Source organism: Argiope bruennichi, chromosome 1 (assembly GCF_947563725.1).
Source record: "Argiope bruennichi chromosome 1, qqArgBrue1.1, whole genome shotgun sequence".
Lineage (NCBI taxonomy): Eukaryota > Metazoa > Arthropoda > Arachnida > Araneae > Araneidae > Argiope > Argiope bruennichi.
In genome coordinates, this window is record NC_079151.1 from 139190038 (window position 1) to 139208259 (window position 18222).

The following is an 18222-nucleotide window of genomic DNA, read 5'->3' on the forward strand; positions in this document are numbered from 1 at the left end:
ATCTCGTAATATATTTGCACTATGAAGAAATCTTTTCCCTATCAAAATCATAGGTTATATAAGACCAGGGATAAAATGTTCAAGAGCTTTTTCCTCATTCCTTTTCTGTGTCGTTCTGTGTGCTCATCGCTTGTACATATGCCTGCTTCTTCAAAATGAAATAAAACGACGTCACGAAATTAAAATTCTCTTCACTGTCTTCAAACTGCATTCTGCTTCACATAAAATAATGTTATACATACATACACACACACACACACACACATATATATATATATATATATATATATATATATTGCGAAATCTACAAAAAAAACATTTGATAAGATTTTAATCAACTTATATAAATACAAATTTTTATATTATTTTCATTTACAAAATTTGATTATTTCAAATAATTGGCGACTATAATATGATCAGAAATATTCCATTTCAATAAAATTCTTTCAAAATATAAAGCTATATGAAACATGATATTAAAGTGATTTTGTAAAGTATATTTTCGCATACACATAAATTCATAACAGAACAATAAAAATGTATTAAAATTCTTTGTCAGTTGATTGCAATAATTTTTATTTTTGGAAAAATATCTTAAAATTTGTTACAATAAGAAACAAATTTCAATTATGACTTGTCACTTCATTCCTGGAAAGCAGACGATGCTTGAATTCTGTACGCCTGATTAGTTTAACACAGGCCCTGGTCTTTCAGTCCATCAAGAAGCTTGAAAAAGCATTTCTGAAAGGAAAAAAAGAAAAAAGAAAAAAAAAAAAACGTTGATAAGTCTTGAATTCAGGAATATAATCAAATAAAAAAAAATTAAAATCCATTAAAGAGTTGCCATTACTAATCTGAAAATAATATTCTGGTTAAATGATGGAAATAATGAAATAGATGTATGCACCTGCGATTAAAAGATTTGGATTTAATTTAGTTATATTAACGACCCGCTTTAAAGTAACACTAAGACTATTTTGAGATGGACCTCGTAATTTTGAACCGCAGTCAAATGACGAGGACGACTCTCTCACTCTACGGTTCTTCCGTGGAATCGGGTCACGGACCCGAAACCCTCCAGTTCCGAAGTCGAGACCTTACCACCAGGCCACAGCTGCCCACTAAAATATTTGGGATGTATTTATAAATCTACTTTTAACTGTATTTTACAACATTATTAATAATTTTACATCATCATCATCATTATTCATTGATTTATTTTACATATTTTTTCAGGCCGGGTTAACCTGGTTGGTAGAGCGTCGGATTCGCGTACCTTAGGTTGCGTGTTCGAACCCCGCCGGCCGAAGATTCCCCGCGTGCTTGGTGGCTGACGCGGGGAATCTTCGTGGTTAAATCTGTCGTGGTCACAAAGTCCTCCATGTCGAGAGTAATACCACTGGGGGTACTGGATCAGGGGTGATCGTTCTCTGATTCAGGTCTAAATTTCGATCCGTGGTTGAGTGAATGAAATGCGTGAATGAAGCCCGCCCCGTAAAAAGGGTTGTGACGTGTGTGTGTAGCTAAGTCGTTCTCTTGGCCCTAGATGGCGCTACTATAGAAACAAGAGGTGCTCCCCCTCAAGCTTAAATCGGCTGTCTTCGAACAGCGGGCTTGTCCATGGCAAGTGCCATAAGAAACAACAACATATTTATTTATACCAATTTTTGTATGCAAAATGAACGAATTTTAATTAGATTTTATTTAAAAACTATACTGGTTTTCAAAAGTTAAAATGCAAACCGTTTTATTAAACGTCCATTAAAGAAAAGAGTGTCATCTTCATATGGGCTAGAAGTCAGACTTCTGCCCTCGGATGTTCCATACCCTTAGAAGCTACTGAACCCCTCTTTCTGTGTTAGCGCAGACAAGATATCTTCATCATCAACAACACTTTCTGGAAATCATATAGTTGCCAAAAATATAAAAAATATCAATGTTAAAAATGTTCAATGTTATAATATTAAATGTTGGAAAGATGCTATAAGAAAAGTATACACAATCTTTTAATGAGTATTTGTTCTGTTTAGGTGTAATGAAATTACGCTAAGGTTAATAATTGTTAGAATTTAACGAATAAAAATGAAGAGTATAATATTTTAAAATATTATTTGAGAATATTTCTTTATTCTTTTTGCATTATTCAAATTAAAAGCAGTTGCAGAGACACGGAGTCGATGACTCGATAAATAACAACAAAAAACAACTTTGAAAATGAATAACTCGGTTATACGCACGTGTTCATACTTAGACTTTTGCCAACATTATTGCTGAAAGAAAACTTGAAGGTACTGAGAAGATGAGAGTATTCAAGGACAAAATACCACGTGATAATCGGAGCTAATGAACAACGTGAGGTCATTTTGACTTCTGTCCCCAGTTACGGGTTAATATACTAAGTGCGAAAAAGTCATATTTACCGCTTTTTTTCGCCTCAAGAATTGGTATCTTTATAGAAAGCAAGTTTGTTGAATCATATTAATTGAGAAACGAGCCAATCTTGCAATGATGAGTATATAAAGAAATGTTAAATCAAGTTAAATGTTGCACAGATGCATTTGTGTATAATTAAAAATGCCTTGCGTATGTACTGCTCATTCGAAGCGTGCATTTCATCAAAGAAAGGAATGAGGGGAGAAATGAAAGGAAATGTTTACAAAAGCTTAACACAGATTCTTTAGCACTTAACACCACACCACACCTCCACTCCTAGAGTTCATGTGGCCCCTTTCCGGTTTGGTATAGATGATGGTAGACTTTATTAAAAAAATTGCACAACAATCAATTTAAAAGAAGCAAACAAATGACAAAATATAAATACATATAACATAACTAAATGATAAAAACAAGAATGAAACATATCTGGAGTACAATAAAACTGAATGAATGTAAATAATGTACTGTATGAGTGAAAATATAAAAATTAGTTACTTGAGGGGGTTTAAGGATATATTAAGAATAGAATACGAGGTGCATTAAATGATGCGCTAAAAACTGATAGGGTAAATGTAATTGGAACAGTTCTCCATGATCAATTAGGAATCTAATCCTAATGTTTATGATTCTTTTTTTAAGATGAATTATTAAGGACTATTTTATACAAAAGACTTTCTAGCGAAGATTATGGTTTTAGGAGGTGCCATGAAAGAGTAAAGTGGATGGGATCGCCGATTTCCCTACAAGAATAATCATCTTCTAACAAATTGGAATGGTGAAGAAAAGAAGGAAAGGGACTATGTCCTATAACAAACATGATTTCTTCATGAGTCCGGAGAGTGGCTTCAATTTTTACTGTTTTGATAACTTTACAAACAGATTCATCCATTCAGCAATAGGTTGAATGCAGATTATTTGCAGAGTTAAAAGACTTAAAAACTGTTCATTTTTCTGTTTATTATCTTTTGTCGAAGTCCTTGCTTTTTTAGTCCTTGAGAATGCTAGTCCCGTATATATAAGTATATAACAGTTATTTTTCTTATGTAACAATTTATAAGAAAAATTAATTCCAGCATTAAAACATTGAACACAAGGGAAATATTTAGCCAGATAAAACCCAGAATATTTATCTCAAAAGACTACACCACAATGATGTATTAATTTCAATCACTTTCCTAAAATTAACATCGAAAAATTTAATTATCGAAAAAAAGCTGCTCCGATTGATATGATATCTAAGTAACCAAGACAATAAAAGCTCTCAAAATTGCATGGTGAAACGTTTTCTAAATACTATGGAGAAAATGTTTGAATAATGCCTGCCAAAGAGATTACTGTGTCACTGCCATGGAAATAATGATATGCTTCTAGAGAGTTTGGTTTCAGAAAGAATCTTTGCAGTATGTGTTAACTCTTGTGAGTTAACACGAACGAATTCACTTAAAATTGTCACCAGACGTCTTTATCGTGATATAAAAATGGCACTCGATGCACACTCATGTCTTTTCTTTAAATGGACTCATTAAATATGCAAATCATAAAATGTTGACTTCTAAGACGATATCTTAAAAAGAATCATCGGAATTATTCTACATTGAGAACTGTCTATGTCTAATATCGGAAATATAATGTCGGGTTCCATTTAAAACAATGTTTTTAGCTGATTTCTTTTTATATTCTTACTTGCGGGTTTCTTAAAAAGATTCAATAGATTAGTACTTGCTATTTTGATAATAATATGGCTTCTCTATTGCAGTGCATCAGGGAAAAAAATAATTCTTATGACATTGCAAAGGTTTCTAAATTCATTTACGGAACAGTTAGAATTTTATAAGGTATTTGTCAATGCTGATAACTCTAAGGTTATTTTGTTCAGAAAAAAAATCATTACTATCAAACTCTTTTGTCTTGTTAGATGCTCCTGTTAAAAAAATAAGTTCTATTTAATGTCTTGGTCTAAAATTCGACAAGAAGTTAACAATTTGGGCGCATGAAATATCACCTTGATCGGTTGATATTCCAAGAACATAATATGATTTATATGAACATGCAATCAGGCCATTTCTCACGAACGCTTCTCTGGCGTTTGGAAGCTACGACTAACATAAACAAGGTACAAATATTTAGAAGTAAAAGAATTTGCATCATTATCAATATACCTTGATAGATCAGGAAGTAGGAACTCAGCCTTCAGAAAAGAAAATAAATAAATAAATAAATAAAATAAAATAAATAAAAATAAAACGGCACTTTTTGAAACATGGAATATCTACATTCATCGGTGGACATTCCAAGAAAATCATATGATTTATAAGAACATGTAATCAGGCGATTTCTCTCGAACGCATCTCTGGCGTTTGGAGCTACGACTTAAATAAATAAGGTAAAAATATTAGAGGTAAAAGAATTTGCATCATATTCAAAGTACCTTGATAGATCAGAAACTAGGAACTAGTTATCTATTCAGCTTTGAGAAAAGAAGGAAAAAAAACTGATTTAAGGCATTTTACTTGCATTTTTGATTTTATAAATTTACATATTCATTTTCATCTTCGGTTTGCTAAATACAATTTTCTCAACAAAACGGTTCCTTATTCTCAGGCTGCCATAAGAATCAGCTTCTGTAAAGACAGGCTGACTTTCTTGTGGTGCCATTAAACTCATGGTAAGATTTAAATCATTAATAATTAATTGTTTTTCGCAATAATTTTTTCCATTTTGTTTGTTGTCTTTCTTTTCTTCATTGATCAGACTTCTAGTCTTAGGGGCATCGGTGACCTGGTGGTAAGGTCTCGACTTCGGAACTGGAAAGCTTCAGGCTCCATCACAGAACCGTCATGTAAGCGGACCTGGTGTACGCCAAATCCATTGGGGCCAACCATCCTTAAGTGGTGTGAAGAGGGGGGAGGAGGTGCCAGCTCAGGTGTCATTGTCGTCATCTGAACCCGGGTTCAAAATTACAAGGTCCGTCCCAAATTAGAACTAGTGTTGCTTTAAAATGGGGCGTTCATATCAGTAATCTAATCTAAGTAACCAGTCCAAATTATAAAATTAAGTTTTGAGATCACTTTTATTTTTGGTTTAAAATTTAAAAAGTTTTTGAAGAATATTGTATTTTTTATTATTCCCAACGATTTATTTGAATTTTTATCTCATAAGCTGCTCTAAATACTTTTCTGTATTTATTTCATTATTTTTTTATCTTCCAATATTTTTTAGTTAAATCGCTAGTGCAACATTTTAAATAGACTATTTTTAAAATTTTCTTCTACCAAAAGAACATTTTCCGTATCCTTCGAGTGATTATAAACAATATCATACTATAATTTCATTGGCATTTAATAATCAGACAAAAAATACAGGAGATAAATAATGTATTAACAAAATTACATTTAACAGTTTTGGGAAATATTAAGAGTAAAATAGAAAATCTCTTGCCGAGATCATAAAATGAAAGGAATCCAACTTTGCAATTCATAAAATATATTTTTCTGCAATTAATTAAAAAGGTTTTTACCAGCATTTTTTCTGAACTGCTACACTGACGCCTCAGCCGTGCCCTGCACGCTTTCTATAAAACAGAAAATAAATTAAAAAGGGAATACAGTATCGTTATTAATCAATATATCAATAGAAATTTTAATTAAAAATTATGTCACGGAACAAAGTTTTATTAATTTCGAATACAATATGTGTCTTAAACTGATTTTGATAAATTTCATTCCTAAATCAACCTACGTGCATTAACGACGTGGCAAGGAATGATATCACTCAATCCCGAATATTGTTGATATTCCGTTATTTATTAGACGTGCAGGTAATTATATAGTAATAATCTATTCTGCTTTCCGTGCTAGCTCATTAAACCTGAGTTTTATGATTCATAACCTTTTCTTTATTGTAGGTAGTCATGCTACTTTTTTAGATACTCCTAAGATAAACATCTGGTAGATATACACCAGTTAGTGAGGTAGACGCCTGACACTCGTTCTGTTTTTGAAATCAATTGTAGTGAAATGAAATTTTGATAACTTATTGCAGATAAAAATAAAACTCTGTTAAAAGCACAATGCTCTAACATCTATACTCAACAGACCTTTTAAGAATATTGTTATGTTGCAATGAAAAAAAAAAATTAAAAAGAATTGCAATTTGCATTTATATCCCTGTATTCAAGAAAAAGAAGCTTGAGACATCTTCATTGATACAACTTTAATCTTTTTGTCGATAAAACCATTACATTTACCTTGTACATGACGTGATTTCTCCAGTAGCGCAAGGTATTCTACAATATTGTAAAAAAAATGCACTTTATTGTGAATTTGAGCAAACGCGTCAAATCATTATTCGCATCATTATTCGGTTATATGGTTCTCACGGCTTTATATCACTCTCATAAACATTGTACTACAAATTTTGTCCTAAAATTCCTTATTTATGAAAAAATAAATAGTCAAAAGTTTTTCATACTAAAATCCAGAGTTCGTTTAATGATGCATATGGATTTTCTTTTCATTCGAAGCAAAATTATAGCAAATGAGCTCATGATCACCATACAAGTGCATGAACTATATCTCAATCGATAGCCGAAAGTTAAATCATTTAAACATAATCCGTATCTCCTCATTTTAAGATGGAATCGACATTAAAGGGACTCAGTACCCAGAAAATTTCGGAAAATCAAGGAATATATCGATTTCCCAATTTTGAGAGAAAAATGATTCTTGAACCTGTAGTGATTGTAGCGACATCTGTATTTCATGTCAATCAAACAATCAGAAAGTGCTACCTCTCTACTTTTCATATTCTACTCTTTGTTTTATACTTGTCGGGGAATCCCCTCCATGATGTAATCGTACGAAAGAGCTCGCTTCAAAGAAAGAGCGAATGTGGTGGTAGTGCGTTAATAAAAAATTTATTTTACTTATGGCTATTTCTTTATGCAAAAATAATCGCCAAACAGCTATAAACCTTTACCTTATTAATCTGAAAATTTCAAAGCAATCAGACAAGTATTTAGTGAGATATGAAATTATTTTGTCTAACACTATAGCAGGTGCCACGCCCACCCCCATTGTTTACATAAAAAAAAAAAAATATTTCATGTGCAAGTAGCCAAGGAACTGGATTTTTTCCCAAGAAATAAAAATCAGGGCAGTTGTTTCATACTATAACGATCAAATCTTTGTTTATAGTTTTACTGCTTTTGCATTTCTTTTCATTTGAATTTCGCACTAGTCATTATAATCATCTTCAAAATTACAAACTTTCATTTGAATTTCAATTAAATGGTCTAGAGCTTTTTCTGTATATTAATACATATGTGATAAGCAGAATTGCAAATCATTTAATAAATATTTCGACGAAAAAAAAATTTATAGAATAAAAAAAGTGATTTTTTAAATTTTTTCTAATAATTCCTATTTATGATAATGATCATAAATAAATATAACAATAATATATATTAAAAAATTTGATATCTTAGAATTTACAAATGCCATATTATTGCTCTGAAAAAAAACACAGATTGATATGAGTTGTTTTTATTACAAGTTTATTGTGTTGAAAACTTTAAAGCTATTTATTTCAGTTTGCTTATTTCCAAGATTCTGTTTGCTACAAAATGTTAAAAGACAATCACATTTTATTGTAATTGCTTGAAATTTTTCGGCTCACTCTTAAATGTATGCCCAATAGAAATAGGGATGGATTTGTAAAAATTTTGATTAGAATTGTTTCTAAACATGTTTAAAGCGAAAGAAATCTCATATTTTCCAAAAAATTTGGAAATTTTTGATTAAATTATTTTTTTAGAAACCAAAATATACAAAAATCAAAATATAAACAAATACTAAGTAACATCAAAAATCAAAATATATACAAAATTCAAAACATATACAAATATTAATGTATATCAAAAATCCGAACCTTAATTCTGTTAAATACATTGTGAAATTTCTTTAAAAAAATTGGAGAAAAGAAAATTGAAAATTGTACGAGAAGTAGCATTCTTAAAAATGGGTTAATATTTAAAAAAAAAAAATTAAAATATTCAAATTTGTTACTTTTGAAACTGAAAAATATTTTAGAAATTTAAGTTTCTGCAAAATCTAACGTTTATCTATCGCAAAATTTGTGGAAATATTCACAATATCAAAAAATGTGGAAAAAACATTTTTGGGTACCGAGTCCCCTTAAATTTAAAGTTTCTACATTTCTGAAATATTGCTTTCCTTGAAAACGTCATACTGTGAAAGGAGTTTCAATAAATTAATTATTACATTTTTGAGGTTTTGACAAAAAAATGAAGTATATATATTGAAACATTGTATAATTTCAAGCACTACAGCATGCATTAAATTATAGGATAAAAACTGTTTTTGTTGAATTCTCAAAAAGTTATCTTTTATACTGTATATTAGATGTCTAACGTAACTCATATTAAAATTTTGCTACAAACCTAAAATTATGTGACTTTGTTTTAAAAAGTAGTTTTTTAGGACTATTACATTTCTATAAATAATGCATATATTATAATAATGCTTAATATAAGTATAATAAAATAAAACATAATAAAATAATAATATAATAAATTAATATAATAATAATATAATAAATTAATATAATAATAATATAATAAAACATAATAAAATAATAATATAATAAATTAATATAATAATAATATAATAAAACATAATAAAATGTAATGCTTAATATAAACAATGCATTATAATATTTATGAAAAATGTTATTAAGTTGAGAAGATTCACAGTTTTAAAGAAAAATACGATACGAAAGGATAATTTGAAAGAGAAATACGTCATAAAATACAATTCAGCAAAATTAGAAAAAAAAAAAAATACAATCAAAAACTTTACACATAAATCCCTAATATTAATTAAAAATCATTTGTGAACACACATAAAAACATTTTTCTTTGCGATTGTTTTTTGATTTGTCAAAAAAAAAATGTATTAATTGTTAACGGGGCAATAAACAAATAAATAAAATAGATAAAAACAGCAATAAATAAATAAAAATAGGTTGCTTACATTCTGATAGTAGAAAATACCATTGAGGGTCTCTTCATATGCGTAATACTAAATAAAAAATTTAAAATAATGAGTTCTACTTAGAATGAGGAAACACAAAAATCTTCTAAAATAACAAACTCTAAGAAAGTATCGTGAATCAAAAAGTACGACTCACTTTTGCATCTCCACACAGATCACAATATTCTTCCATTGCTTCTGCTATGCTATCAGTATGGTAGGTGTAGAAAGTTTCATTAACGAACTTGAACATTGGCTCAACATCCTAAAAAATAACGATATGTATGTAAATAACACTGAAACAACAACAATTTTTCATTACGCAATATAATTTTGCACTAGTTAATCTTTAACTGGGGGGGGGGGGGTATCTCAGACCTCTAATGATACACTTTCAGTCACCCCTTTTAGAATTTCAGATCAATCGAATGGATTGACCCTGTAGCTTCTTGTTTCGTGACCTTCACTATTCGTGAACTTTTTCAACCAGTTTTAGTAGATGCTTTTAAAAATATTTCAGCCATTACTTTGCTCGACGTCTGTGAAACCGCATTCCCTTTTAGTGTTCCAGTATTATACAGGCTTAGCAAATGGCTAAAAAATTTAGAAATATCAACCACCCTACTGATCCCCGTTATGAAGCAGAGCCCTAGACACTTTTAAATGAAGCAGAATTGATTTTAGTAATGAGGATAATTGTACAGAAGATTTTTTTTCGATGAAAGTTCGCATTCGACTGATTCTGATATGTATGTTCAAATATAATAATTTTCTTTTAGTGATAATGTATTTTGAAAAATTTCTAAAAGGTATTAATATGCTAAAAGAAATATCTACAGAATTTACAAGCTGATTTTTATTCTAGTACTTAACTTTATGTTTAAAATGCCCTCGGAAACCATGCTATCAATATTCATAAGTTCTGCGTAGAAATGATGTCGATAAAAAAAAAAGGATCAAATTTACCTATTATCAATTTTTTTCATTTTTAATATAATTTTTGAATTTTCCATTATATTATTTTCTAAATACCTTTGTATACACGAAAAATAAATCTGATTTAAAAAGCAAGGAGTAATATGTTTATTTTTTAGAATATTATTTGTTGCAACACATAATTTGAGAAGAAATGTATGTTCAAACAGAATTAAATTTTTCAATGATAATATATAATAAAAAATTTCTAAAATATATTCATGTATATTCATATCATATATTCAAATATCTGCAGAATATATTGGATGATTTTTATACTAATACTTCCATTAGAAAATTTTATTTGAGTGTAAAGAAAATGTGGACTCGTGGAGTGCACCTCCCCAGTTAAGTCCTAAATTTTCACCTTCCCAGTTAAGGGTTAACATGTTTTATACATAAAATCAATGAAACAACAGTCGTTTTCATTAATGCTGTGTAATATATTTTTCTATATAAATAATAGTGAAAAAATAGTTTTTTTTTCATTACTAATGAGGATTACAAATGTTGTAATTTATTGTCTATGTAAATAAAAGTGAAACAATAGTTTCTTCATTATAATAGATTTTATATAACACTATTATATAAAATCTATTATAATAGTAGAAATACTACTATAATAATAGATTTTATATATAATGCCAATGAAAAATAGCTTCTTTTTATTACTAATGTGGAATTCTAAAGTTCTAATAGATTTTCTTCACAAATTTTATTGAATATAAAGATGTTATTAGCGAAACTCTCTTGGTTTTTTTTATTGAATATGAAGATATTATGTATATAAATAACACAAAATCAACATTTTTTTCATTAGGCAGTACAATTTTTCTCTAGTTAATAGATTTTTTTGTATAAATAACAAAGAAGCAATAGTTCTTTTGTATTACTAGTGTTGAGTACTAGTGTTTTTAATAGATTTTTTCACAAATACTATTGAATATAATAAGATTATTAGATAAACTTTTAATTAATTAAGAAGAATATTAATATAAATAATATTGAAACAACTACTTCTTTTATTACGCTTGAAAATTTCACAGTATTTAACAAATTTCCTGCAGAAAATCTATTCAACATAATGAGGTTATTAGTGAAATGAGATTATTACTAAAATCCATTTTATCACAAGCAAAATAATGGCAAGCAAGACTTATTTAATGAATGCTCTATGTTAGTTAAACAATTAATTAATTTTTCTTAGCTAAAATCCATTTTATAATAAACAAATATTGGCATCTTTGCTGCAACATCCGTAAAATGTTCCAGATTGGAGCCATTACTGAAAATATTTCATTTTAATTTTATAAATTAAGAACTAAAAGGCGTAAGAGTATTATGAGCTTTATTTTATCTCAAGAAGTAAATCATATAAAACGAATGAAAATATTTCATAAGTAACTGCATGGGAACTATATTATATGGAGCGGCTATCTTCGAAATATATATATATATATTATTTAGCATGCTCTGTAAGATTAGAGAAATTAAATTAAAACGAGAAATATTACCGTACATTTAGAATTATTGGAGAAAAAAATTATATTTCTGTCAGTAAAAAAATATTTGTATTTTCATTTCTTAACTTAATATAAGTCTTGTGCATTAAAAAGGAAATTTAATGAACTGTTTTATTTTAATTTGAAAACACCGCGTGCTTGATAAAATATCATTTTTTAGAATAAGTATGCATTCATTTTTTAAAAAACTTTTAAAATAATAAAAATAATACTATATATATATATATATATATATATTAGGGTTTATACAAAAACCGACTTTTTGAAAAACCGGTTTTCGAATTCGATATTTTCAAAAAAACCGGTTTTAGCCGGTTTTCGAATTTTTGTCAAAAAAAAATTGAATAGGAAAAAATAAAATATTTTTCCCTATTCTATTTTTTTTATTTTATTTTAATTTATATAAAATAACAAAAAACGAAATCAGTATCAAAGTCAAAATATAAAAAACAAAATTAAAGATTACATATTCATATTACTTACACAAAATAACGAAAACTCAAACAAAAATTTCAAATAATACTTATATTATTTTCACTAATTTTAATTTCTCCTAAGAAAATAAGATTTTAAAAAACATAAAATATCCACTGAACGGTGGCTAAGTCTCGTTCTTATTTTGGACACAAAATTGCCTGAAATTGAAAATACTCGTTCATTAGTTACTGAGTTTTACATCAAATTACAAATCTAAGTTTTTTGTTCTTTTATTCGTTTGTTCAAATAATGAAAATTCAGCTTTCAGTGTCTTTGGATTTGTAAGTTTTTCTTCAGGGTCTTCAAGAAACTAAACAATTATAGTATTTCCGACAGTTATTTTATGAACTGCTTTCAAATGATTATGTAGATTGCTCGTAGATGACCCTTTGCAGCTCAACATTTTATTAAAATGATTTCAGATTGCCTTATCTATCCCGAACTTTTTGAAACTATCCCAAACTTCCAACTTACTCATTTTCATCTAAAAATTAAATTAAAGTTATTGAATAAATATTTTTGACGTTTATTTTACAATTTTATTATTTAAACTATTAATATTAATGCAATTTAAAATAATCTAATCTAAACATTTTCTAGGAATGTTGAAAAAAAAAACACTTCTTAATCTAATTTCGATGCTTGCTAAAGACATAATTTATGTTAAAACGTTGCGAAAGAAAATATGGAATATTTTAACACCTTGTGTTTTATTTAAAATTCCATTAAACAGAAGCCAGAACTTCTTATTTTACACTAATTTTTGATAGAAGAAATTTATATAATAAAATTTAAATTTAAAAATGAAAATAGAAAATATAAACGTAAAAATTAAACATACTTAATACTTACGTTATTTTTACCAAATATAACAAGTTTATATTTTTGTTTCCAGTTTTTACCTTCACAATATTAAGCAAACCTGTCGTGACTCGAGACGGATCGGATTCTGAGACCACATTTCGACAATTCAATTTCATTAAGGGGTGAAACGCGGGACGATGAGCACATTTGACTTTGGATTTCGCGCATTAGATACTTTTTAGTTCTATTTTTTTTCACGTGTATGTCAGTGTTATGTCATTTCTGACAGCATTTTATTTTAACTGAATATTTTGTATTGATATGGCTAGTTCAAGTGGAATAAAAAAGTTTCAGGAGTGGTACTAAGAAAATTTTATATATCATTAAATACTATGATCAAAAAGCAGAAAACGGGGAATTATTTATTCCTTTCACACGTTCTTCGAAACGAGCCAGTCAAATTGCTGATGTTTCTATTAGCTCCGACTTCATACCGATAGACAAAACATCCGACGAGAAGCAAGAGATGAACTTTATGAAACTTTTGTTTCACCTAGAAAAAAAAGTGAAAAGGGATGTTCATGAAAAACTGTGCAATGCACAAACACTGGTCAACGCAACTTGCAACGTTGAAAAAATGTGTTTGCTGCCCGTTGCATAGAATGAATAGCAAATCAAATAAGTTCAAAATTAATTTTTAGATAATAATATGAATTCTTAAAACCGGTTTTCGAATGTGAGAAATTTACTTTAAAAAACCGGTTTTCTAAAACCGGGTTTGAAAACCGTTAAACCCTAATATATATATATAATCCCTTTCGCCAACAACTGCTGTCTGCTGTTCCATTTTCATTTAGAAATTAATTTGAATTTTCGTATTTATTTCTCAGAAAATGGATAATCGTATTTGTTGATCCTTCGTTAATTCAAATTTCATAACAAAGTTATGAACTTATCATAAGTTAGTTCCTAATTGAGTTACTGAGTTTATAACTTTGAACAGAGTTAATTACTTGACAACGTAGTTCGGAATTTGACATAGACCTATGACTTTGATTTTAAATTTCGTTTAATTATAGCTAGTTAGACTTATGAGCTGACTTCCATTCGTATGGAAAATTACCAATGAAGTTACCACTGCCAATTGAATAATAAAAAGTTTTACCTTGCCAATGGAATTGAAGCAATCCATAATACCTTGGTGTGCAGACGAATCTGAAAAGATAAATGCATAAAATTATTTCACATTTATAATTAATTCATAATCTTATGAAGCAAACAACGTCAGTATTCATTACAGACTGATTGTTTCTTAATTTAAATCACGTTATGAAATATGAACTTTTGTCATTGAATTTTCATTCAATCACTCGGAATTTTTTAATTTTTTTAAACCTGTGCCTTCTCAATTTCAAAGATATTGAAATATTTTGAGAGTCTAATGATCAGGTTATTCGATTTACTAAAAAAAAAAAAAAATTCTGATTCTATTGAAGATATGTTGTTGCTTAATCCCCTTTGACTGAATTCCAATTAAAACCATGTCCAAGATATCGGTTAAAGAGGGGTGCAGTAGGGTAATGACCCCAGAGCACCCGAGGGCAGAAGTCTGACTTTAGTTCATATGAAGGTGACACACATTCGCTTGCACAACCCCTTTCTTAAGCCGCGGTCCAACGACCGGATGATCTTCACAGATGTGGTCATAAAACTGTCCCCCTTCCTTCGTGGTGCCACCCCCGCCTGTGGCAGCGGACCCACGACCAGATAAATCTTCAGACGGCACGCGTTCCCCTTTCGACCACTCAAAACCCTCAGTTTCTTTGACTCACTTCCCCCCCCCCATAGCCCAAACAAATTTTCCGGTTCTTTGATGTTTATCCATCTACCGACATTTTGCGGGAAACTACAGGCGTACTACAGGCGTACCGCGGGCGACGGGGGAGTGTGGTCCCCTAGTGGGTTGGATGTCAGATTTATGACCAAATCCGTGAGGTCGCAGGTCGTTGGACCGCCGCTTTACAGGGGGGGCTCTTTCACACACGGGACACAGGGTAGAGAACAAGCATGCCAGAACCAGGCCTCGATCCCGGGGCGGGGCAGATCATGGGGAAGACGCACTACCCCCAGACCAGGACGCTGGCATTCAAGGTATTGTATCGAATAATAAAATTTATCGATTTCATTAAAATTAATTAAATGCAAAATACAAATATTTTAATATAATAAAAAACTTTTGCTTTTGTTGTATTATTAACAGTGTGTCCATAAAAATTCTCTAAGTTGAATTTAATTCAATTACTAAATTCAAAATTTATAATTAAAATTCATTATTAAAAATTCATTTAAATTCCTAGTTAAAAAATTCAATGACTAAGAAATATTTTTACCTGTAAAGCACTCAGCATATGTCCAGCAATCGTAATAATCGGCCAAATCGACTGGTTTGAGTACTTGGCTCCGAATTACTGCCAGGAAACAGAAAACACACAAAACTGTGGGGATAACTTTACTCCACATTTTGCACTTATGCTGGCTCGCCTTCTAAATTGTGTCTCATATCATTCTACCCTCTTTTATAACCAACTCCAGACGAAAAACAGGTAATCATTTTTTTGAATAATATTATTCCCTAAAATAAAAAAAATATATAGGAATTTAAATCTTTGCGATAATGGAAATAAATCTCAAATATTTTACGATATATTTCCACGTCTTAAAATAGTTTTATTAAATAAGGCGCTTATTAATGTTTATGGAGGCGGCAGGTGAAATATAGGAATTTGTGGAAAATCTGAAGATTAAGATTTTCAAAGTCATTTAACCATGAACCCTATTTCATGTTGGTTCAAAAGAAAGCTGGACTTTGAAATTAGCATAAAATTACGAATTTCCTTTCCATATTATCTTCAATGTACACACTTACAAGCGAATAAAGTAACATTAAAGAGTGTATTTTTAGATGAAATGAATATTTAATACTGTTAAGTACTTTTAATGGTTTCTTTATAAGCCATATAATTTTTTAATGCGCTTTTTGTAAAGACTTCTGCTATTCTTTTAAATATATACATGGATGTGATAATTATCTTTCAACTTTTTTTGAATAAAAGTTAATTTTGATTATAAAAAAGTATAAAATTCAGTGAAGATGCAGTAAGGAAAAAAAAATATTTTCAGAGAATTAACTTGAAACGAAAGTGGAACATCATATCAAATATTACTTGAAATTAATTTTTGCACGAAAGTAATAATAATATCAATAAAAAAATTAGAATTTAGTGAAATGGCGAATTTTTAATTTTTTAAATTTATAAATTTGTGGTGGAATTAAGATCATTATGATCGGTCTAGTGAAAGCAAGAGGACCATATTTTCGAGAACAATTCTTTAATGATCACTTTCACACAAAACATGACAAGACAGTAACGCGAGCACTTCTCAACAGAACATAACATAAAGTCATCCTGTGCCCCCGGTGTATAACTCTAAGTTATCTAACCAGTTGGATGAGCACAAGATGGAAGGGAAAAAAAAGTGAAAATTTTTGATATAAAGAAAGAGACGACAGACCATCCAGGGTTCTGAAGAGAGAATCCCATCGGTGTCAAATCCTATACGACTGTATTTAATTTTTTGGTGAAGTAATAACTGGATGGATGGGGACAACAATACTTAAAGAAATGGTGACTATGGGTTGAACTTGCAGGGAAATGAGATTACTAACTGAAAAAAAAAATTAATAAATTACATTGAGAACATCTGTATGACATGTATAAGCATATGTGAATAATCACTGAAGAGTCAGAAATCTGTAGCGTCCGTCTGAGTCTTGTGGTTTTGATTTCCTTCGTAAGAACTGCCCTTTTGAGGGACTTTTGAAGTTATAATTTCGGCTGATTTTGACAAGTGGCATTTTGGTCTCAGCTATTGTGTAGTCTTGAAGAGGTCTTGGTATTTATGAATATGGTTTACTATGGAGTGGATCTTGCCATGTGAAAGGGTATTCGATGCAACTCTCCTGTACCTTTGTTCCTCGAGATTTGTTTCTGGCTTTCTCATGTGCCATGAGAGAGTCAGTAGGCATTCGGTGTCATAGTGAATTGAGGATCCTATCTCCCCACAGCTACAGTAAGGAGAGTTGGCCAGATGGAATCTGTGTAGGTATATCGGGAATGGACCGTGTCCAGCGAAGAAAAGGACATCCACTCTGTTCCAGTTAACGGCGTAGAGAGAAACTTTCGATATTATTTTGAATGTGGAGCGGCCTGTTTCGCCTTCTTCCCATTCCTTTTTCATCTCATTATTTAAATCGCAATGCACTATGGGATGCGTACCTAATCAGGCATCGCCATCTATTATCCAAAAGAGAAGATAGAGTAATGCAACTGCTACACATTTAGAAAGTTTTTAAATATTTTATAAATTTTTGGAAGACATTCGATTATATTTGTATTCCAATATATAAGCTCATCGGGTGCTTAGAAAATAATCAGGTGGGGAATGTTTTTAAATTAGAAATTTGTGCTTTTATGCTTCATATGAATAAAATGTTCATCTTTGGAGGATTTTACATGTTCTTAATCTAAAGAATGCTAAGAACTGGAATGACATGTTAATCGCAATGATAGAAGAGACAGAAAAGATTGAGAAAATAGGAAAAACTTATACACATTTGAGAGGTGGATTTTTATCAAAATCATGTTGTGTAAGTATGAATACCTTAACATTTTTCATTTATACATTAAAATTACAATACATTATTAAATAAATTTGCTACATATGCTATATGAAAATTGTAAATGTAAAGTCTAATTTTTGATACTATTCCAATACCATGGTACATTTTATAGATTTTTTAAAAATTAAATGTCTAATGAAGAAACATTTGTCGCGAGCTGAATACTGGATAACGTTTCACTTATCAAGAAATATTTGTTTTAAATTATATCTAA

General features: G+C 29.7%; 1 protein-coding gene across 1 annotated transcript; it reads right to left on the reverse strand.

Annotated features, from left to right (window-relative positions):
• Nucleotides 1-328: 328 nt before the first annotated feature.
• LOC129976106 (uncharacterized) lies at nucleotides 329-15827 on the reverse strand. Its single transcript, XM_056089494.1, has 6 exons — nucleotides 15658-15827; nucleotides 14433-14482; nucleotides 9646-9753; nucleotides 9489-9536; nucleotides 5954-6007; nucleotides 329-741 (listed from the first exon to the last, which is right to left on the reverse strand). Exons 1-6 carry the CDS (start codon nucleotides 15785-15787, stop codon nucleotides 691-693), a joined length of 441 nt encoding a protein of 146 aa, XP_055945469.1. The 5' UTR covers nucleotides 15788-15827; the 3' UTR covers nucleotides 329-690.
• Between the last annotated feature and the right edge of the window lie 2395 nt (nucleotides 15828-18222).